The following is a 24003-nucleotide window of genomic DNA, read 5'->3' on the forward strand; positions in this document are numbered from 1 at the left end:
TCATTGCTCTAGATACTTAGAAGATAAACATTATTGAAACACCACCCTTTTAAAGGTCAGATGCACCTTTCTTCCCTTCCCTCTCCTGCAGGAACCTACATGCATGGCTTGGTCAGGGTTCCAGCTCAGCTGACTCATCCAGGAAGTTTGCTGTAGTCAATACCAGTGCTCATACCTCACAAATAACTATTGACATTGCCTGTCATATCAACCTGACACGCTGAAAAGCCTGAAAGTAGGACGACAGATAAAATGTGCTGGATCAGCAAGAGTGAACACATTCTGATCCTGAACCAACACCAAAGCAAAGATGAGCCCTTATGTTGTGTTTTCACAGACTTTCCTCTCAATGCATGAACAGTTTCCATTGTAGCCCTGCCTACTCAAGCTGTGCTAGCAGTGGACCTGTATGAAACAGAGAACTTACCCAATTGAAACCAGCCTTCATTTCAGATCCACGCCAAAGGAAATGATTTCTCATAAATACTTAGCTCTCACCTCCCCAGGTTTGCTTCTATTTAATTATGTTCCATCAGCTATTAAGTTTTTCTGTTCCATCTGTTGGCCATGTATACCTAACATTTTCTTTTGTCAAAACAAAACCCCATAATTGTCTGTCTTCAGACAAGTCAAAGGCCTCTGGAGCTCACAGTTAGTCAAACCAGACTCCATCCAAATCCTGATCCACCTTTTTTCCCTAGTCACCAGTTTATACAGTCACCAAAACCATAATCAGAGAACAGGTCTTATACACAGCTTTAGTAAAGCTCTAAATAATAGCTTCATTAATTAGCAAGTCTTCTTTCCCCCCACCCCCAGAAAAGGAAACTTGACTATAAGTTGTCCACATACAAGAAATGTGGAACATCCAAAGAACTCCCAAAGCATTAGCTCAACACCCTCTTGCTACACGCTAGCTGAAGTTCCAGAGATTCTACCATCACTTTGCAGTCCTAAAAAGAGCACTGATCTCATGAAAAATGTCTCCAACACCTTCCCAAACAACATGGGACAAGAATAGCATGGGACTACTCTATGCTGCCTTACACTTTTTCCAAGCTTGAGATTACAGAAGTAATTTCAGCTAGGTTGGCCAACATCTGCAGAATTTTTTTGTGAAAGCAGTTCCAGCAATATTCTTCTTTTGGTGAGGTGGGAAAGAAAAGCACACAAAAAGCAAAACCAAAAGAAGATAAAATGCAGAAAGTCTTCTACTCTACTGGTTTCTTTTTGATGAGTAAAATATTTCACTTAAAAACATGAAAACCAGTTGGAGACATTTCACTCCCAAGGACACTGGTTGGCCCTTGCAAACATAGGTGATCAGGTTCCTCCTTTTTAAGTCTGCAATTTGAATATGCTGGTGCCACTTCCCATCTCTTCACAGGATGTTTTCCCATCACAAACAACACCATGGCAGCACTAAAGAATAGCAACACTTCTGCCTAAATGGTAGCACAAAGATCTGATTCAGCACACACGAAAAGACTAAGAAGCTTAAAATAATTAATTTCACGGTAAAAGCTCCTTATCTAGATTACTTCATGGCAACACACTTTGTAAGCACTGCTGGTCAGTTAAGGGCAAGGGGAAGAACAGCCACGGTTCAGTCACAGCCCTGAACTTGAGGGTTTATTTTAGGATGTTGAGCAGAATGCTATCATAGGATACCCTCTAAGGTAAACAGCCAAGAGGCATCTTAATTTTGGTAACTGTAGACCTTCAAACCAAAATTTACCTTAGAACACCAGTATTTAGGAAAAATGGTACTGTTCCATGTTTTGTCCCAGAATAAAAAACAAAAAGTACATTTACAGTGCACCTTATATTTTAAAAACTCCTCAAATTAAGGTGAAATATTACTTACAGAAATATATATTCATAGAACTATTTTAGAAACGTGCTACAGAATATAAACATGTTTATGCTGAAAGCCCTCTTTGACAGCTGCAGAGGGAAAATGTGAATGAAGTTGCAGCAATGTGACAGCAGTTTCCATTTTACAAAACAGAAGTTGTAACAACTCAATTAAGCCTTCAAAAAATTCATAATAAGAGAGCGAGCACGTACATTTGTGAAGCCTAGATAGACACGGATCAAAAGGTTACCTGCCAGGGAATTAATTTCTCAGAGATGGTAAATAACCATTGCAACACAGATACATACATTTTCATTCTGAGGAAAATTTAACACAGTAGCAATGTCTACCAGGCTCATTCCTGCTTCTTCCTCTCCACAACTGGAAAGCTGATAGTCTTAAAACTAGGCTGGAGAAGCATTTATCTTCTGTTTATACCAGCAAAGGTTTATTGACATGTTCAATGCCCAGCTGCAGACCTCAGTTCAGACTGTATCAGTTGAAAAGCAAACATATTCCTTCAGTTTCTCAATATGTACAAATCTGGGTCAAAGTTAGGCTCTAGAAAGGACAAATAACCTGGATTTTCAAAAAGCTCTTTACTTCAAGTAGTTCCCTCAGAATGAAACCAAAAGCTCCCACTGCTGTTTAAGTCCAGTACACACCCAGTATGATGCCTCTATTATGAGAATATTTTTTTGAAAAACAGAAACACTCTGGAATAGAAATTAGTTCACTGAGAGGCAACTTACAGATAAGGTTTCTCAAGTGGAGAATCAATTAACTTGCTGGCCACATGATTGTAAGGCTAAGTGTGAGGAATAATGAGGGACTCTGCATTTTACTGTCTGGTGCTCTCAGCAAGTCTGTGTTGTATAAAGACATATCACTCTATTCCATCATTCTGCCAACAAAGTTTCTTTCTGAACATCTGTAATGATTATATTTAAAAGCAAGCATGTTGCTTAAATAACACTTAAATGTTATGCGGAAGAAGTGCTCCTGTCTAGAGGAACTCTGCAACAAATAGCATTAAAAGAGCAAGCCAGTTCCTTTACGTTGGGATTAGAGCATTTAGCCTTGTCTGAAAAGGGTAAATATCACCAGAACATACACACACAAAATTTTAATCAAAGTTCTGAAGTCCACAACATCCTTGACTGATGGAAACATCTTTGTGCCAGTTGCACATAGTTCTTCAGTCAAATGTCACCCTTTATGGGTCAAACAGATTGTGATTTTCTCTAAATAATTCAAGAGAGTTAAATTCTTGCCTCTACCTCAACAATGTCAAATAATAAAGATGGAAGTGCTGTTTTCTTCAGAGGTTATTCAGACTAAGATAGAAATTTGGAACAAAAAAACCTAAAAAAACCCCACAAACAAAACTCCATATGTACTGCAGGCCCTTTAGCATGCAAGACAAAAGACTCGAGTTGGTTAGTTGGTCAGTTGGTCATGCCAACCACCAAAGGGGCCTCGAAAGAGCCATGGCTCTTAACAAGTCAAGTTAATACTTTTGAACTCAGGATTAATCAAACTGTACAAAGAATCTCTGAAGTTTTGAATTTCAACTACTAACCTACTGAAACCAGGAAAACAAAGCTGAACTTTATAAAGCAGGGATGTAGCAAGGCCTTGTAAAAGAGCATTGTGGTTCATCCTGTTTCATACTTCACAGGGGAAAGAAAGCTCATTTACAAAACATCTGTGCCTAAGTGATTTTAACTATGCCTTGTACTTGTATAGACTAAACTTCATGAGCTGTTAAATTACTGTTTGTGCTCATAATGTGTCTCCCTTACCTACCTTTCGGAAGTACTGCTAAGAGATTAGCATCAATATCCTTTGTGCTGTTCGCAAGTTCTTCTTTATCTTCAAATGAGAACTCCTTCTGGAAACTGAAAGCAACATCTGTTTTACAGAACTGTGGATGTCTCTGCTACAAATCAAATAAAGCCAAGACACAACCAATTTGCTGCAAGATAGTTTAACAGAGATACCAAAGAAAATATTTTCCATAAGAATGAGCTAAGAAATAACCCAAAGAAACTCAGAAAGCCAAACCTAACATAATTTGAAACTTGTTTGGAACTGACTGTGACACATTTTTGCATTAAATTACTGACTGGAGACTGCCTTCAAAATGCTCTACTAAATAATTACATTTAAAATAACCTATATTGAATGGTTCTTCATAAATATTAAAACATATGTCATCAAATGCAGTACGGCATGTACACTCCACCTAGAAGCCTTCTGCACGACTACCCTGTTGCTGTTACTGCACTGTTCTCTGGATCTTACATGGTTTATAATATGCTAACATGAGTATCAGACCATTTAATTTTACACCATGTCTTTTCAAAGCAGGCAAAAGGCCCATTTAGATGAAATAAATTATTTCTTTAAATATCTTCATTAAATATACAATTTTTAATTGCAAAATGTAGGTGTCCTCATGGTCTACAGTAGATACTAACTCTCTTTCTTGAAAGAGACTTTCTTGAAGGAAGTGTTCCTCCTCATAAGCAAGAATTTTTTCTTAAAATTTTAAAAATAGGGAGCAAACGACTATATTCTGCCATTGTGACTTCTAAACTATCCCAGCTGGGCATAAGAAGTTTACTAAAACCTTTAGTAAACTGTGTAGACAGGTGTAACAGATACAAATCCTCACAGTGATGCCAGGTTCTTCATTTTGTCACTGTAGTGATGTGCCATACGATTTAATGTCATTCTGATAAGAAAAACTGCACAGTCTTACTGTTGGAAAGTCCTTCCTTAGGACAGATTTTAAATGGCTTTTCTTTTTCCCCAAGGGTATGAATTCTGTACTCGCTATTTCTGAAGAACAATTCTCATTGAAAAGAGCTTTAATATATATTGACTAATAATATTTTTCATAACTATATGCTTTTTATTGTCTATAAATAACATTCCTTTTGAAGATATTGAGGGGAAGAATAAAACCCTTGAAATGACAATGAAGAAACTGGGCTGTGTCACAACCAGGCACAATGCCACCTGCTGCAAATTGTCTCCAACAACTGCACTTAGAGAAATGATTCCAGGTGCTGCCAAGAAAAGCAATGTTAGCCACTACAGAAAATAGCAAATAGAAGATGAAGAGCTGCAATAAGCTGTCCATTAGAGAGAACTATGTATCCTTACAGGGCAAACACACTGTAATTGAACTAAACAAAAATCAAAACACAATGAAAAAATGGCACACAGCAGCAAATGGATCCATGTGTCATCTGAGACTGGGCAGAGACTCAAGAGAGCTAACTGCATGTTTCTCTATGTCTAACCCCACATTGCCAATGCTTGTGATTCTTACTAGTCTCACAGTATGTTATTTTCTTACAGACTCGTCTTCTGGAGAATCCCAGATGGAGAGATACCCAGTTCCCATTTGAAAGCAGTTTCTACTCCTTTTAGCTGAGGATGAGTTTGAAAAATGCAAATAATATTGGTCTAAGGCTATAAACCAAGCCCAAATTTACTCTGCCAAATCAACTTAATTACTTAAGACAAAAGTGCTGCAGAATCCAGCTCATGACTTTTGAATATTTGGGCTTTATTTAGCAGTATCTCCACTTGCTTCTGTAATGCCTGTGACAGTGCAGCACCTTAAGTTTCCCCAAATTAGGGACTTTGTACAGGAAAACATTCACTCAAACAGCAAAATCCTTGTTTCAATTAACTGTGCATAAACACCTACCATAATGCCTAATTCCCACATGAATTTCCAAGAGTAAAGTCACAGATTCAGGATTGGCACTAGCCTCCTGGTTCTAAAAACAACTGTATTATTGGATTGCTTGTAAACTAGTTACATTCCCTCCTGCTCATCCCTCCAGGGAGTTCCAGGGACTTTGAAGGCAGAGGTCCTTTAAACCCTGTTAAATGTCTTTCACTGGGTTTCCATCCATTTGTTCTCCTGCCATTGTTGTCATTTACCTTGCTTATTTTTCTTAACAGAGGTTATCTACATGAACTCAACTTCCTCAAGACAGACTCTCCATTTCTTTATCTGTAAAAATGTTCTTTACTTACTCCAGTTTTAAGTAATCTTTTTTGTATATAGTGACCAGAACTGGGTAGTCTTGATTCCAGACTTGGGTCTTAGCAATATCTTATGAAAATAGGATTTTTAATAGAAAAAGCATTATTATATGACTAGCTAGCTGCATGCTGGGATCTATAACATATTTGCCTTTTTACATATACACTATGTTGCTCAATCCTGCATGAGAAACTAATATGCAAAGGCTTTGCTTTCATCAGCTGCAAGTGACAGAAAAATTTATCAGCCCCCAATGCACCACTGTGCACTTAGTATTATTACATTACATCCTTTTTCTATTACTCCTCAAGGTCATCCAGTTCTTCCTGTATGTGAGCTCCCTCCTGCTTTGTACAGAGGGTGGCTTGCAACCTTTGCTCACTGGCAGATTTCATTAAAATTCCTTAAATAACCACAAACTTCCTAAGCTTAACCCTCGCTGTGCAACACAGAATCACAGGTTATCTGCTTTGTCCAAGTCCCTTCATAATTTCCCTTATTTTCCCTCATTTTCCACTTCCCTCTGGACAGACTGTCAACCTTTACTGTTTATTTCTAAAAGATTACCAACTTTCATATACTATTTTATCCACAATTTAGGAGTTCTATCTCTTCAGATGTTTTTCTGCTCTGTCTTGCTAAGCTGCAGGTGGGATTGCTTGTTTTAAATGTTTGCACATGAGAAAAACAAAATGTTTTAATCCAATGTATAATTACATTGCTTTCCCATGCACAGAGGATTCAGAGACAGCACTGCTCTGAAGATGATAGAGTCAAGCCAAACAATTGAGTATTTATAGACACATTCATCAAATTAGTTCTAAAAATGAAAGTAGGCATATTTAGGACATGTCACAGTGTTCAATAAGAACATTCATTAGGAATCTAAATTGAGTTGGAATGGTGCTAAAGCAATTCCAAATAGAAAAAAAAAATTATAGGAGGCTACTCATCACCACATAAAAGTATTTTAAAAAACAAACTTGTAAGTAAATCCTTAACAAGACTTCCCTTTTTCCTCAAAGGGATCTATCCAGACGTTTCCCTGCTTTATTAGCTTCTCTGCTGGACAAGCAGTTGCAGCATCAATTCAGCTGCTGAAGCAGAGTCTGATAGCCAGAGTTGGATTCCCAAATATATTGTACCTTCAAACTCACCCAAACCCCTCTTCTCGAAAGACCATAACTACATCTAGCCATGCTATAAATTCAGGTGCAGATTCTGAGCAGTAGCACTATGAATTTCTGCACTTAAGAGCTTGGCTATGTACATTTATAATTAAAATAATTATGGAATACATGGGTTTCTCTAAATAAAAAAAAAGAAATCAGAAGTTTTCAAGAATTCTTTCTTAAAGTCCCCATTAAATCTGGATACTGAAAGATGAACATCTTGTCCTTTCCTTGCCTGAAATATAGCCTGTGATCATGGTTTAAGAAATGAAATCAACAGCATGAGTTTCCACCAGTTTGCTTCACAAAGGATTTGTGTGTGGCTTGGCCTCAGGGTCCTAACAAACTCATAAAACTCTCCAATGTTCAGGAATTCAGATGATTCCTGTTAAAACACAGGCAACAGCATTTCACAATCTCAATGGTTTTACTTTAAAAACAATGTGTAATGTAGCATTAGTAGAGTATTTGACAGTCTCTGTAGTTACACTGTTCTGGCAACTTCCAAAGTGAGAGTGAGCTTCATTCTGTACATCAGGGATTCCAGGCTGAAAACTTCATCTGCTGCTGGAGCAGCAGCAGCATATGGTTTCTAAATAGCTGCCCCACTAACCTAGTTACATGCCCAAAAGCAACCAGAAGTTTGATCCAAATGCCACTGGTAACACTGACCTGCCATCCCAATTAAAGCTGTGGCCTATACCGAGATTTTATGATTAAAATACAAAATCCCCTTGTACACCTGCCAGCTAGGTGCTTGGTGTTCTCTTTTCTTATTTTTCTCTACCTCCAGGAGAATTTCCTTCCCTGGACTCTTATGTAAAAGGTCCATTTTACAGTCACGTCCTTCTCTGCTACTCTCACTGCTACTTTCCCCTGCCTGCTTTCATAGCAGTGTGTCTTGCACACCTATTCCCTCCAGCTCTCTGCAGGACCTATGGAACAACAGCAGGGAACCAGGTGTGCTCTAGCCTGTGCACTGACTGAGAAGAAGCTTGCAAACATCAGCTTGTGCACCTGTGGCAGGTGGATTCCTGTGCAGCTGAGCCAGTGAAACAGCTGGTGCGGGGGCAAGAGTCAATCCCCACCTCCTGACCTCCTCCTGTGCCACTATGAGTGAGCCCAGCAAGCTCATGTGGACACCAAAAGCAGCTGGAGAAAGGATGGGAAGAGAGAGTGAATGTGACCTGCCATCTTGCTTAACTGTTTAAGTGTACCCCCTTACCAGCCTTGTGGAACTGTGCCCTAAGAATGCAGACAAGGAGGCAGCACAACTCTGCATGGAAGCAACACCACCTGTCCATTCACCTCTGCAGTGTCCCCCTTCTCCTCTGTCCCCCAGATTGCTCCATGCAAGGATGTATAATGAATTCATCCACTGCAGCCACCTGCTTTTCCAGACAGGTAGGTGTTCCAGGCTGGTTCACACTGCACCTCTACTCTGTCCATGCCATGCAAGGAAAAATGGGCACTGCAATGGCAGGAGGCTCAGTGCACAGTGGGACTTTTCCTTTAGTAATGTCAGCTATAAATTTTAACATTATTTAAGAGGCAGTCGGTGTTTTCAACACTTTTTCAGAGCATCTGCTCAACGCAAAAGCTTGGTCCCATGAGAGGACCAATAATTACTTTTCCTGACAAAAGAATAAAAGTAGATTTGAACAATGATGGAAAGTTACTGCAACCAGTCATCTTCACTGGGCTAAAAAACCTGGACCTTACCTTAATGCTCTCTTCCTTAGGAGCAATCGTGAAGGCTTAAATCTGACTGAGTTTCCTTTGGCAAAATCTGTGAAATAGAAAAAAAACACACAGTTGTGAAGACGCTGTAATAAATGGGGAACTTTTGGTAAACTAGGTTATAGTTTCTAATCATAGAAAGAAAATCACTATCAAAAGACTCTGCAGAGGCCTTCTCTCTAATCAAAGGAGCACCAGCTGGCATGTCCAAGATGGTGATAAACCAAAGCCTTGCAAAAATGAGTACAGACAGCAGACAAATCAAAAACATCAACTCTTGATGGAAATGCCATGTTCTACTCCTAGTATTTGTGGTATAGCACTGCAGTCTGGGGTGATCATTTAAACTAACTGTTTCCCAGTGTATAAAATGGGCAATAGACATGTTTATGAAGCACTCTGCAAATGAGAAATGCTGCAAGCAGCAAGAGTCTTTTTGGCTGCAGCCTGGCAATACCATAAAAACTGCATATTCACTGCAGAAGCCAAGAGATGTCCAGCTGAGGATCTGTTGCAACAGTGTTACACCACCCATGACAGAAATATTTCTGAAGATTGCCTACTGTTTGGGAGCTTCCTTTTTTTTTTGTGTAGCCTTACAACATGCATTTCACAGAGGAACACATGTTTACACTGAGAGCAAAACTGTGTCAGATGCAGCCTCATGTTCAAAAAGTACATATTGCAAAGCTCCTAGGTTCCCAAAACTGTGTGAACCACAACAAGCAATGGGCAATCTCCCCACCCTCTCCCTGATTAAACTTTTTCATTTCTGCAGTCAAGTGCATCTCCAGAGGGCTCAATGATGAGCAGTGCTCCAAGCACCCTCTCCCTCCCTCCACTGAGGATGAACCAAGAGCCTCAGAGCTTTGCCAGCCAGGGAGCAGCTCCTGGGCTGAGACTGCTGTGCAAAAACACATGGAGCTGCTCATGACTCACTGCCAATGAAAAATTTCCTTCCATCCCCATCTGTATTAAATCTACTACCCAAGACCCTAAGTCAATGAACAGTTGGTCACCGATACAGCAATCATTTTATTTTTCAAAGACAGACCCAGACTTTAGAACACTTCAAATGCAGCTACACTCCTTTTACTCTACCTCAGAGCTGAGATTTAACTATTTCAAAGAAGATGTTAACTGCAAAAAAATTTTTTTTGCTTATGCACAATATTTTAAGTCTGGGTGGAATATCTCTTATTTGTGCAGAAAGGGTTTAGTAAAACTTATAGCTGACAATATGGCTCATATTTTAGAGAATGTAGATTTTATCTATGCCTTTCAAAACTTTTTATCCTCTTCAATTTCCTTCTACCACCTCTACAGGTATAAAGATTGAAAAAAAGGTTAAAAAAAAAGTAATAGAAAGAAAGATGATTTTAACAACTTGATAAAGAAGCTTAAAATGTGCAAAAAGGCATTTTTAGGCATCTGCTACACGTCAGTGCAGATTTCAAGCAGCTTTGCTAATAGCATTTTTCAACTTTAATAGGCAACTTTTTCCTGTTTTTGTTAACATTCATTTTCTCTTTCCATTAAATGGAGAATAAAGCACATAGATTATACAGAAACATCTTGCTAGACCCAAACAGAATATTATAAGAAAAACAGAGTGAATGGTATATAAATCATTACAATTTTACACTCCAACATTAAAAAGAATACTCTGAGCCATACGGATCCTCTAAAAAGGCCAGATTTACATTACTTTGAGAGGACTCTGCACTAACTTCCAAAGCCCAGCTCAGTATCAGCTTAGCTAATCAGAACCAGGCATATCTTAGATTTATAGCTGTTCTAACAGGATACAACCCATCCTAGAATTTTTGGCACTGGAACAGCTGTCCACCATGCAAACCACAAGCAGACCACAGAGAAATTCTGCCTAGCCCAGCCAAAACTGGGGAGGGAATGTGAGAACGGAAGAAAGTAGCCTGCATTGCTTCCCTGGGAGCAGGGAGGGAGAGGGGCTGCTGAGAGAAGCACATCAGCCACTGAAACACATTCAGCAGCATTCACACATACCACATCTATAACGCCTCAAAATCATCTTAAAACTTTGCAGTTTCACAGGGGTGAGCTCCAATCCTCCCCCACACCCCAAACACAGAAAAACTTAGCAGACAATTAAATTCCATTACACGGTTTTGATATTTTATGTATCTCCCCCTGTTCAAATTAGACACCATGTGGGGGGGATTGAAGTCCAATAAAACTTCCTTACCACAATATGGAAGTCTTAAATACAAACACAGGAGGAAAAGTAAAACAACTCTGCATCAAAAGGCAATAAATATGCCCCCAAAAGAAACATCAGTTTAGCAGAGTCTTATTCAATGGTTAATTTAAAGATAAAAAAAACACTCTCACAGTACTTGATAGACAGAAGGAAAATATTTGCAACAGCATTTTGTTCTGTTTTTTACTGACGAATTCTAAACATGTTCATAATCATATTATAGCAATTTAAAATATTTTTATTTAAAATTAAGAGTGTATTTACTGAAGTGTAAATCAGACTTGCTCCCAAGTTTAACCATTTGCTCAGGCAAGTACCCCTCCCTCTTAGGTACAAACTACCGGATAAAACCACTAACCATAATTTAATATACAGGAAATTTAAAATGAAGAAAAGAAAAAGTAGATGCAACCTCCCAGTGTTACTTAGTATATTTAAAGGCCTTAAGTCGGTGGCATGCTAAGCTAATTAAAAGATCCATCTAATCGGATCTTTCAAAAGTGTCCTTTAGGAAATAACAAAATAGCCTAGGTGACTAACTGCATACTGATTGCTAAAGTACCTAATGCAGCTGCAGGAGAGCCAGTCAAACAATATTTACACATGCATACATACATACGAGAGATTAAACACACACAGACTGCATTTTCTTTTATCTACTTGCAACTCTTACCTTGCTCCTCAGAGAATTTAACATTTCCCAAATAGCTGGAGATCCAAGGATTTCTGAACATGGTTGCACAAACAAAGGATTCAGCAAAGAGAAACTACAATAGCAGCTAATTCTCCACCAGCCACAGCCCTTAGGCCTGTCTTAGCAATATCGTGTAGAGATTTTTCATAGCACAGGACTGGAGCTGTCAGGCTATCGCGTCCCAGGGAGTACAGTAAATGCATAGCAATAGGCTGCAAGCCGGAGCAGCTCAAGCCAGTAATCAGATTACAAACAGAAATTAGGCACATGAATGCTAAAACAGATTGGGCAACGGTGATTGGGAGATTTATAATATTACCACTTCAAAGATCCAGCCAAATCACACATTATATTCCTGCAAAATGAATGCAGAACTCCTAAATGTCATATTAAGAAACCAACCAAACAAAAAAAACCCCAAAAACAACAACAAAAGAAAAAACGCCAAGAAGAGGAATAATTCTTTCATATCTCTAATCAGGATAAACTGCAGTGCTTACTTAAGAAAAGCAGCACCCAGGCTGCCAAAAAATGGACTCTGATAATCATAGCATTATGCTTAAATGTTTTGCCTAACTATTAGTTGGAACATTTAAAACAGACAAGATTTATGGATAACATATGAGCAAAATTACTGGTGGGGGTAGGGATTTAAGAACAGACACCACAGCTCCAAATATTTTAATTCGAGACAGAAGGTGAAAAATTGCACAAAAGTACTGTCTAGCTACCTTTTTTTTTTCTTTTTTCCATTAAACAGATTTGATGGATTTTAGATTGAAGAGTTGGAACCCTTTTAGTTAATTTTGAAAGTCTGGAAATATTTGTTTGCAATGGTGCAATAACCCTGGCTCAGTCACCCACACTGAACTACCTGATGGTCTAACACAGACACAAAGAAGCATTAAATATGTGACTGAAACAGGTCCATGCACTTAACCCCATCCAAACAAATAGGGAAGTCTATCAGATTCCCTCCAACAGACCTCTTCCCTTCCAAAAGATTTCAACTACCATCAGTATTACAGGCTGAGAGAGTTGGGGTGGTTCACCCTGGAGAAGAGAAGGCTCCAGGGAGACCTTGGAGCACCTCCCAGTTCCTAAAGCAGGGCTACAGGAGAGCAGGAAAAGGACTTTACAGGGACCTGTAGATCAGACAAGGGGTAAAAGCTTTAAACTGCGGAGTGGTAGGATATTAGGAATATAGATTAGATTAGATTAGATATTAGGAAGAAGTTCTTTACTGTGAGGGTGGTGAGGCACTGGCACAAGTTGCCCAGAGAAGATGTGAATGCCCCATCCCTGGAAGTGTTGAAGGCCAGGCTGGATGGGGCTTTGAGTTACCTGGTCTAGTGAAAACTGTCCCTGGCAGGGGGTTTGGAATGAGATGATCTTTAAGGTCCCTTTCATTCCAAACCGTTCTATGATCCTGTGAGTAGAAAACTCACCACAGGACTGAGGTTGTCAGGACCATGAAAAGGTAGACTAGAAACCCAAGACTGAAGTTCTTGACTATTCTAACCTGTTTCTGTGATACCTGGTGCAACTGAACCCTGACCTGTGCTGGGAACCTCAATGTACAGGCAGAATATGAGCAATGATGCTGTGAAAGAGACTGCTTAACCATGGGTGAAAAATATACTCTATCAAAAACCTGTTAATGGCAGTTCACTCATCAGGAAGTTGTATTTAGCCTACCTAGGTCATCAAAACATGGTTTTTCATGCTAACAAGTTATTGCAATGGATAGAAGAATACACATTCCATCTTGTCTAATGTACCTGCTATTTGTTTTAATCTATTTATTTTAAAACACATAAATAATGTTGGAGTCACCCTAATCAAAGCACCTTTTCTTAGCTGATCTTTCAACAGTCCAGAGCTCCCTTGAACAAGAGCCACCCAACACAAGGAGCATGGCCTTGAAACCTCTGACTCACCAAGTAACATTCTCTGTTCAGAAATATTTGATGGTACATACCACATTTTTTTTCTTTGCCTGTAACCTTGCTATCTCTCATGTTTAATTCTAACCACTCCCAGCACTACCAACAGAACACAAACACTGCTGTGCACTCTTGACCAGCTGTAAAGGCCTCCTTATACTTGAGCCTAATATAAACCAAAAATATAATCTGTTGATGCTAGTCCAAATTTGCAATTAACCTGAAAATCTAGTGCTTTATGGCCTAGGCATAAGTGCAGGTGTGCTTAAAACACAAAAACAAGATGGGGCGGAACTAGCAAAGCAGCTGCTAATGGAGAAATTCTGGACCAGTATATGTGTTGGTATAGCAACAAGAGACACCCTGTTCTGAAAAAAACCCCTTCTTTCTCAGCCCTGCTTGTGGGAAGATTGTTTACTTGATCTTGTGAATAGAGGTATTATTACTTGGAGCATTTTTAAGCATCTGTAACTCATCTGGTACACAGTAAGGGAAGCTTCTCATCAAGAGCAGGTAAACACCACTCATTTGACAAATTTTGTGTCTGCAATCTCTAGCAAGGCTGAAGGAGAAGTTAGACTTGACAGCTGAGCTGATGCAATAGCTCAAGGCTGCCAAGAAAGACAGTCCTAGCCGTCGTTCCCTCTGCTGCAGGACCTCTGCTAGGTCCTGCTCCCCTAGTGACCCAGCCTGATGACTAAACTGGTAGTAAATATTCCCTTTTAGTTTTGCTGGGTATGCTTTTCAGGAGGTGCCAGAACAAAGAAAAAGGCACAGGATCTTATGATCAGAACAAGGATCAACCCTTCTAGCTAACAAAGGAGGTGAGCTCAGCTCAAATGTCACCCCCTGTCTGGCAATGTCCCCTATAAGAGAGAGGAGGGGTATTTGTGGAGGGAGGGGTTGGGCTCCCACACTCCTCTGCTATACATCATCCCTGACATTTTGTCCTCAGCATCCTCCTGGTGAATGAGGTGCAGAAGGGAAAGCACACAGAGCTGCAGAAAGACAGGAAAACTCTGGAGTGCCTTTCACAATTGTGTAATTTTTAAATGGGTTCTTGCTTGTGCTGTTCCAATTCTACCCACAGAAGACAGTAAGAAGCCAGTCTCTCCAATAGGTCTGGCTAACACCTGGGAAGAAATATCTGTCATAGACTTTGGTACAAATAGAACTCCTTTTCCTACTATATACAGCTGGCAGGTCAAGAATCCAGGGGCTACCTCATGGGACCAAAGAGAATTTTTATGGAGGAAAGTAAAATATTCAATAAAAACAACATCTCTATCAAGTTCTTCACAAAAATTCCTAGAGTTTGGCTTCAAGATCTCTTCACATTAGGTTGGAAGGTGATCACCAGCCGCTGCTCTGTGCACAGTTACCTATCATGTAACATAAATGTCACTGCTATTCATACTGAAACTGTGCTGCTGTGCAGAATCTCCCATCCCAGAGTTAATTCAGCATTGATTCGAGATGAGGGGTATGTGCCAACACTGCTTTCAATACTAAAACTCTTACAGCTCTGAGATGCTGGAGCCTTAGGGTATTACAGCAATGCCATGCACTTCACACAGATCATTGGGAATATTTAGCTGTAGGTAACTGACCACTTCTGCCCCTCCTTTCCAGCAAAAAGACATAATCTATTGTAAGAAAAGTCTGTGTGCTGCCTCTTAACCAGCTTTAGCAGTGGAGAAAAACAGTAAGCATGCAGAAAAAGTAACTCAGTAGAGTCAAGCAATGGTATGAAGAAAAAAAGTCTTAGATTTAGCATTTTGTTGCTTGTTTGAAAACAGCAGGTTTAAGAGCAATGCTTTCCCAGAGGAAAAGAAATTAATCTCCAAATACTTGATGAGGATAAGAGGAAGAGCAGTTTGTCCTTCAAAAACGATCCAGTCTCCAGGACCTACAAGTGTGCTCAGCCAAACCATGTTATCAAGGCTGTGTTACAAATCGGTAGTAATGTTCTTGTTCCCCTCTGCCATCATTAATTCTTGAGCATTAGCAGCCTCCAACATAAGCAAACAAAGAGAGAACAACAGTTCAGCCGTCAGAAAGGGGGGCAGCCCAGCGGGAAGCTAAGTTTGCAGTCATCTGGGCTTAGAGCTCGAGGTTAAGCATGTATACATTTCAAATCTGAGACTACTCATGAAAGACCAGCTGGCAGTTAAATGCTGTTCTGAAGCTTCCCACAGGAAGAGGAAGAAAATATCTTCCTTTTGTCTGGCAAAACTAATAGCTCTAATCAAAGCTGGAGTTTAAACAACGTGCAGAACATTTCCCAACTCAGAGGGCTGCCAGCCCCAAAGCACTGAGGAGTTATGAACCAGGTCCCACCAAGATCAGGACTTTTCTCCTCCTGAATTTTGATCACTTACAAATTTATATTTAGAAGTGTTCCTTTGTGATAAGGAGAAGCAGATACTTTGTTGTGACTTGCAGTTATCATAAAAGCAAAAATCAAAGAAGCCCATGACAGCTGTTTGAAGAAAACCTAAAAATAAAATAAAATATTGAAGAAATCAACAATGCAGAGGAAAGAAAACCCACAGTGACTGCAGTGAAACTGTCTGCAAATATGCCAGTTAGGTAAACAGGAATCTGAGCAGCACAGAAAACTGAGATGATGCGTATTAATGAAATGATGAAATCATATTTTCATCCACTCTCCATGGGTACAGATGTAAAGGAGCTCACGAATTTTATTCAACTGCTCTTCTGGCCAAGGTGAGCACCCTTGGAATAGCTAGTCTGCATGAGCTATGCCAAGATCTGAGATGCTGTGGATGACTGCAGGAATGAAGGTCAGAAGACTGGGCTAAAGCAAACCACTCTTTTCCGTCAGTCCATCTGACCTCCTGCTCCAGGCTGCAGGCTTCCTGCCTACCCCATACCACCCTGTCAGCTTTTGGCACACAGGCATATCTTTCCAAAGGAAAATGGCAAGGCACTCCCTTTGCTTACTTCCCTTTCCTCCCACTCTCCAGCAATTTCTGCCAAGATGCTCAAGAAGTAAGTTAGCCCAAAGCTGAAGGACAGGTCGAAAATCCCCCAGATTACTTCAGGAATACAATCACTTAACGGCTCAAGTCACATCCCAGCAGCCCAGATTACAATCACAGGATAAATTCAGGGCTGGCCATTCCAGTCAGGTTTGTCTTTTCCATCCAAACCCCACGTATGTGGGCAAGTGGTAATTTCTCATTTTTTTAAATGGAGGTCATTTGTATGAACTTTAAAAATAGGATGAAGTTTCCTGACATGGTGTCATCACTCCAGCAGAAAGCAAATGAATCCTTTCCAAATAACGACCCTGGCAAAAAGATTTATGTTTGGCCAGTGATCGTGTTGTGGACAAGTCTTCACTTAAACTTGAGCACTGAGTTGCTTGTGTAGTGCACTTTAAAACAGGTCATATGTAAAGATGAAAAAAGCTGATTAGTGAGATTTATAAAGGGAACTGAGGTTTATAGTACAAAATGTGTTGAATGAATATGGATGGTCTTTTTGTATGCGCTATTTAGTAATGTGCTCTGGGAAAAGGGAGAACAACAGGTATTTTTGTATCCACACTGTAATTCCCCTTCCAGTCTCCAGATTACTATTTCAGATTTCACTCAACCCATTAATTTCAGCAATTTATTACTCCTAAAAGGAGATTTTGGTACCTTTCAATTTTGTAACACGTTTTCAGAATAAGAAACACTAATCTAATGTCCTGTGACATCCCTACATCTCATACCACTGTTTGCAAAATTGTATGGCCAGACTGTAGCATATTAAAAGATGTCCAAGGTTTTCCTCTTTAGGAGTAGGACCAGTCTAGAGGAGCTCCTTCAAGGAAGTTCAAAGGCCACATGCCCTTTTCTCAGTGGGGCACATTATACAAATTCAGACCTATTTGTCTCTGGGCCCAAAGTGGTAACAGAAGATGTCAGGCGTGAACATGGCCCTTTCTGGATTGAGGAAATGGCTGGAAAGAAGGGAAAGGCAGGAACTCATCTGCCAGCAATACATACAATCTAAATCAGCTCAAGGACTTTGAGGAGACATGGGGTTTCTATCCAGCAAAACAACACTTGAGAGCATTTCAAACCACAGCTCTCTGAAGCAGCTGCAGCTCAGAGTGTGAAGGCACAGGGTTAGTCACAGCTCTGTGGACATCCTTCACCAGAGTCTCGTAGCATCAGCTTCTCCTTTGCTATTGCAGTGAACAAGAGCTTTGCTGCTGGGGTGACCACAGGCTGAAACTGCTGCTGGGAGTCTGTCTGTAAAACTTGTGTCCTTCCAACAAGCAGCCAGGGATTCTAGGATGGGCCTCCCCATCTTCTGACTTCTAGCATCTGCAACCAGCATGAGGTTGTCTCCTTGCCTGGAGCAGCAAGTGGCCCCATGCAGTTAAGTGACACAAAAAGTCCTGCCACACTACTGAGTTTTCTCCTGGCTGCTCTTGAACACCTCTCCACTGCTACCTCTGCATGCATGTAAAAGCCCAATAAGGAAGCAGAGAGAGGCAAGCATTCCCCAAGGAAGAATTTATAACAAAGTTCTTTGGCTCTTCGTGATAGTCATCTAATGAAAATACCAATTTTGTTTACCACTGTGATGTGACATTTCACAGGCCACATCCTATCCCTGCTACTTACCTGAAATATAACTTTTCAAGCCTCAAGCAGACAGCAACCTTGCAGACAAGAAATCCATGACCCCAGCTCCCATCCTGTTTATGGCATGTTGCAATGCTTTCTCAGAAAATTAAATATTTATTAAAAGAAATAAAGAAAAAATGTATGCTTTATTCAAGAGCTGATGGTCAAGATAGGACAGCTCAGCTGTAAGTACTGTCACTGAAAATAGTGTCACTATGAAAAAGGCATGTGTACCATACCTAATGTGCAACCAGCATGGCTAAGCAAAAATTAATGAGGAAAGAAAATCTAACCCAGTGATACTGCAGTTCTGGAGTCTGTTCTCTAGGGAGCAGGTTTAAATTCATGGCAGCTATGGCGTTTTTCTCTTTTTTGCCCTCATTCACTCCCAAGACCTCTGCAAAAATCACCAATGGTGCTCAGGGGGGTACCAGTTACGAATAGGAAGTCAGAAGTCAGATCCTGACTTCCTATTAGTCCTATAGGAATCACAAGTCAGATCTGAAGAGCCTTCCTAGAGCTGCCTGGGAAAGTTTGTACAGCGTCTCCTTCACTAAATCTATGGAGATTACACTAAATGAAAAACATAAATACTTTTTTAAAGGCTTCTTCCAAGTGAAAGTCAGTTTTCGTGATGGGTGGGTATGAAGCAACCTAGCCTAGTCCTGGTCTGTACACAGGCAGTGGATGCAAATATTCCCCTTCTTCTAGGAGGAAGATAATAGCACTAGCCAGTAAAAATCAGTTTTCCAATAAAGGGCATAAAACTGCATAATAAGAGAGGACAAACAAGCCCCAAAGCCATTAAAAAAAAAAAAAATTATTCCTCCTAGTCCAGGTATTCCTCTGAAAGCAGGCAGCACAAGGAATGAAAACACTTCCCAGCAAAGGCCCCCACAGGGTGTTTCAGAATATGGGCTGACAGAGTGAACTGGCATCATAAGGTCATAACCAGGCACATCAAAAACACGCCAGAAGGAGAACTGCAGCTCCTAACACTGACACAAAAGGATTTCACTTTGAAAGCCACCTCTAGCACAACTGGTGCTATTTGCCGGGCAGGCTCAGAGTGACAGCTGGGCTCAGCAGCAGCAGCAGCAGCAGCAGCAGCTCGCTGTCAGCGCCGCGGTTCTGGGTCGCCTCTCGCGGGGCGTGCGCTGGATCCGTTCTGGGCTGGCGGCTCTCACCCGCAGCATGTTCTGTCCCCAGACACGGCTGCTCAGCTTGCCTAATAAGGCCACACGCCAGTTGACTGGCTGGCTTATAGGTCACCCAGTGTTTACCTTGCGAGCCGGCAGCAGCTGGAGCTCCCAGCCCTCCTCCGCTCCGGGCAGCGCTGCGCATCAGCCCAGCGCCGCTCACGGCTCGGGGGGACACGCTTTGGTTTGAAACTGCAGGGAGTTCAGGTACAGCTGCCACCACGGCACACTGTAGGACCGCTAGACTGAAAAAATAATCGGGTTTCTCACTGCGTGAATTGCTTGAAAGTAGGGCAGCGGCGAAGGTACGAAAAGCCACCTTCACAGCGGCAAGGCGGCAGACAGGTACTTGTCAAACACCAGAACCAAGGGAACTAGATGAAAGCAAGGTAGAGATACTCATTTGAGCACTACTGTTTAATTATTTATTACTCTTGATCAGTTATGGTGAGATTTGCTGCAATTCAGACAGATGGCTTCAAAGGTAATGATTTACCCTCCCCAAAAATAGCTGTCTGGCCAAATAATAAAACCCTTCTTCTGCTGCTTCCCTTGTGATTCAGTCTATTTTCTCCTTTACACCTCTCCTAAGGCAACTTCAAGATGCTAGATTTGGATACTGTCCTATCCTCTTTCCCAGCACAGTCTGTGAGGAAAGCCACGAGGCTGCTGTGCAGTTAGAGCTGGCAGACAGAAGAGCAGCACGGGTCACCTCCTGTCACAGCACTGCCACGAGACCCCTGCAAGGGGCCACTCACAGTGGCTGTTCCCTTCAGGTCAGTACAGACTGTGCATTTCCATCCTCCACCAAAACCACCTTGTAAGGTTTAAATACCCACCTAATACTACCAGATACAATGATGTATTTATCACATGATTCAGCTTGAAAAGTCTTGACCTCAGGGAGTACAACTAAATTATGATTATTACCCCACTGAAGTAACCAAACTACCATAGCTATGTCCTGTTCCTGCAATAAACCTGAGGTTCACACTATTATAATTAAAAGAGATAGAATATATGACCCATTCACTCTTAAAACAGTGCATGTTAAAAAACAGCTGACAGTTTGTAAGCTTAGCCATTATAATTTTGGGCTGAAGCTGTGCCCAGATGCTCATACATATCTTGGCTCAGAATTGCTGACTTTCTGCTCAAAGTCTGTTCTCACCCAAAATATGCTTCACCTATACAAAGAGGGACAGTTAGACATGATTACACAAAGGTAAGCCCCAAAATAAGCTAACTCACTTTGTGTCCAATTTGCTTAGATCAGCAGCACAGTATGCTCTTATGCATATCAATAATGAATGCTGGAGGAAACAAAACAACAACACACAAGGAATGAGAACTGCTGTGTGTGCATTAGACATGCCAAGAGTTTAAGAAGTCAAGATAGCCCTGAACTATGAAAATCAGTCACACTTCACAGAGAAAAGCTACTGGACTTGCACTACCTGCTAGAGGAAATGGGTTCACCCATTTGCTTCAAGTCTCTCTGAATACACACTGACAAATCCAAAGTATTAGGGGAACACTACTTCTCTTGGTTAAAAAGGAGAATCTCAATAAACTTAGGCAAATCCAGAAGAGAACACTCTGACACCCTCACAGGTGACTGCTTATTTGACACCAGTTGATTTAGGACTGTTTGTGTAACTGCACACGAGCAAAGGCTTTTGAATGCTTTTATGCTCTCACAGTTTTAATTTTAAATGGGATATAATGTTACAGCTGACTTTTCTCCATTTTAACACTCGCATTTTCCATCTTTGCTCGCAGACATGAATTTCAAGACAGGCTTCAGGAAGGAATTTTGGAAACACAGCAGTATCTCCTTCCCTATGCTAAAGAATGGTGGGGGGTGGAATAGAATAAACTTTTTTTTTTTTTTTAACATCTGTATTCTGAATATTTTAAATGCAAAAGGACAGCTAAGTGGTAGGGAAGTCACCCTCCTAAAGAAGCCTGGCTTTCTCACTGCTCAGGACAAAGCACAGTTACTGTACTCAGTCAAACCTGACTGGTGCAGAGCTAGAGAGTAAAACTCTCATTGAATTCTTCAAGAACAGGCTAGAAAAGCAACTTCAGCAAAATCTGTGCATATTAAAGGTGATGCTGAAAGAACAGAATAATGGCTCACGTAAGACTTTTGCCTAAATCAAGGCTGAAGAGTATTTTCCAACACTCATTCCCCCAAAAAGGCCACCTTCTCCAGTGACCTTATGGGAATCAACTGCCACCCCAGCTCTCGGTCACACGAGAGGAAACACATCCACCATGAAATCACCAGTTATGTGCTGCAGGCACACATTCCCTGAGAAGACAGATGGGGTTTCAGTGAGGTAACGGGGAGGTGTTCTTCCCCAGTCTACAGATGGTCAGGTCAAGCTCAAAAGTAAGGCATCGTGACTTTGTTGAAATGAAATGAAGTGAGCAGAGAAAAACAGCAGAGAAAACAAATGAAAGAACAAGGGCAGCTGCTGGGGAAGCCAAGAGGTTTGTTACAGTCCAGCTCGCCAGAGCCACCTCATGAACAGAGAGAGAGGACAGCCCCCAAGGCTGGTGCAGTATTGATGCCTGTGTGGTGGCTGGAAAGAAGCAACCAGCCACACCCCAGCTTTTACTGACACGTGGAAGAGTTCAGCTGCATTTGCGCCAGAGTTCAACTTCCCAAGACTAGAACCACCATTCCCAGCTCTACTCCTTTTAGTCTCCCAGCTCTCATCCTTGCCAATCTGATTTTATTTCCACTGTCTTTTGCATACTTCCGCCTTCCTCCTGTACCCCATCATATGGGTAAATCCTACTGCACTTCTATTCTTCAGTGTTTCCAAAGGTACTTCCCCTTCTCCCCTGGCTCTTTTTCCTGCTCCCACTGCAGATCCTCCCATTAGAGACCCACTCTCCTCACTGGCTCTCTTAACCCACTTCACTCCATCCTGTCCACAAACCTGGCCACCTTTTTGAGAAGGGTTTTGTTTTCCTTCTCCAGGAGATTTCAGTAAAGGTCTGTCCAACCTAGCACACTTTATTAGGAGAGAACTGATCATGGGAAACTAAGGAGGTGTATTATAGAGAGCTGAACCAGCTGCAGTGCACACAGCTTAACTTCAGCAGCACATTATGGAGTGGGCCAACAACCAGAAGGTCATAGTGTAAGCATGCTGATACTCTTGGGCATTTTTTTCTTGCAGGTAAATTCCCGTCATCAGTCAACTTGTTTGTCCCATGAATAGCATCAAAGGAATGCTGCACTGTTTGAAGAGAGGCACTAAGCATGTGTAATGGAAAGAGACATCCCTTAAAAGAGAGAAAAGGCAGGCAGCTTGAACAAATTAAGGGTTGGAAAGAATGGACTCCCTTGACATCTGGATGGCCATTGGTTATTATAGTAATACACCAACAACCAGTTAGAGAAAGGGTGCTGGACTAGGTCCTTGCAAGGCAAAGAAAAAATACCTTGCCTTGCAAGGTATTTGTCTAAAAGTGAGGCAAAACCACTGCAGAGGAACAGCATATAATCATCAAAATCACTTCCTAGCACAGTGGGACACAGCCCCGTGCCAGGTGATGCTACAGAATGCTCAGTCCCAGGGCCCTGTCACATGTGAAGACAGCCTGATGCTCAGCTGATGTTCAGCTGCCACAGCCCCTCAGGAGGGGCTGCAAAACCCAGCAGGGAAATGGGGTAAGTTCTGCAGCAAGACTTCTCTCTGCCACCCACACCACAAACTGTCTCCAAACCCAGGACGTGGCAGTTCTCAGGAGAAATGAAACGTTGCAAGCCTTGGGGAATTTTGGGGTACAGGGACCCCAAGAAGCTTCATTGTTAAATGCCCCATCATCCTCTCAGGCACCATAAAAGCTGGACCCACAGTTTGTGATTCAAGCAATGAAAGGCAGCTGTTCACAAGCTTCAGCACCTTGACCCAGCATGTACTGGATAGGCACACATGTAATTCATGCACCAACTTTATTGTCAGCACAGTGTCCTGCCCACAGAGTCTACAGGAAGATATTCTTATGGCCTGAATAAAGTCCTTCCTAAATCAGGGAGCCTCTGGGACCCAGCTGGGAACTTCATTTTGGCTCACCAGCACTACAGGCATATTTATTATTACGTTCTATCTCTACATTCCACACAAAGGATTTTGAAGTCCGAACAAGATGCTTGTTTTCCTCGTTGCCTTTCTATACCTGGCCTGATTTTTAAGTGCTCATGGACAAACTGAATAAAATACAGCAGAAGAAGAGTTAAGTAATCCAGCATCTTCTCTAATGATTTAACAATTTGTATTGCAGTTGCATACACATAGATTGCTTTGACTTTAAAAAATCAAGTTCATAAATAGTCAAGTAAACAAAAAAAAAGGGCTCAGTAAAGGCTACATTTTAGGACATTCAGACTATCTTGTAAATATACTGTTT

At 41.2% G+C, this 24003-nt stretch overlaps 1 protein-coding gene across 20 annotated transcripts in view; it reads right to left on the reverse strand.

Annotated features, from left to right (window-relative positions):
* Positions 1–24003, reverse strand: part of SVIL (supervillin) — a 135006-nt gene that overhangs the window by 56182 nt on the left and 54821 nt on the right. For 17 of the 20 annotated variants that reach the window (XM_085050419.1, XM_085050418.1, XM_085050414.1 and 14 more), the window contains 2 exons: positions 8825–8891; positions 3668–3759 (listed from right to left, as the gene is read on the reverse strand). Coding sequence is in view for 16 of the 20 variants with exons in the window: in XM_085050418.1 (XP_084906544.1) it covers positions 3668–3759; positions 8825–8891 (159 nt within the window). In the remaining 4 variants the exon portion in view is untranslated. Of the gene's footprint in view, positions 1–3667; positions 3760–8824; positions 8892–11754; positions 11831–24003 lie in introns of those variants that run through there. The other 3 variants (XM_085050421.1, XM_085050422.1, XM_085050409.1) reach the window with 2 other exon arrangements.

Source organism: Lichenostomus cassidix, chromosome 2 (genome assembly GCF_008360975.1).
Source record: "Lichenostomus cassidix isolate B80296 chromosome 2, HeHo_3.0, whole genome shotgun sequence".
NCBI classification, from domain to species: Eukaryota; Metazoa; Chordata; class Aves; order Passeriformes; family Meliphagidae; genus Lichenostomus; species Lichenostomus cassidix.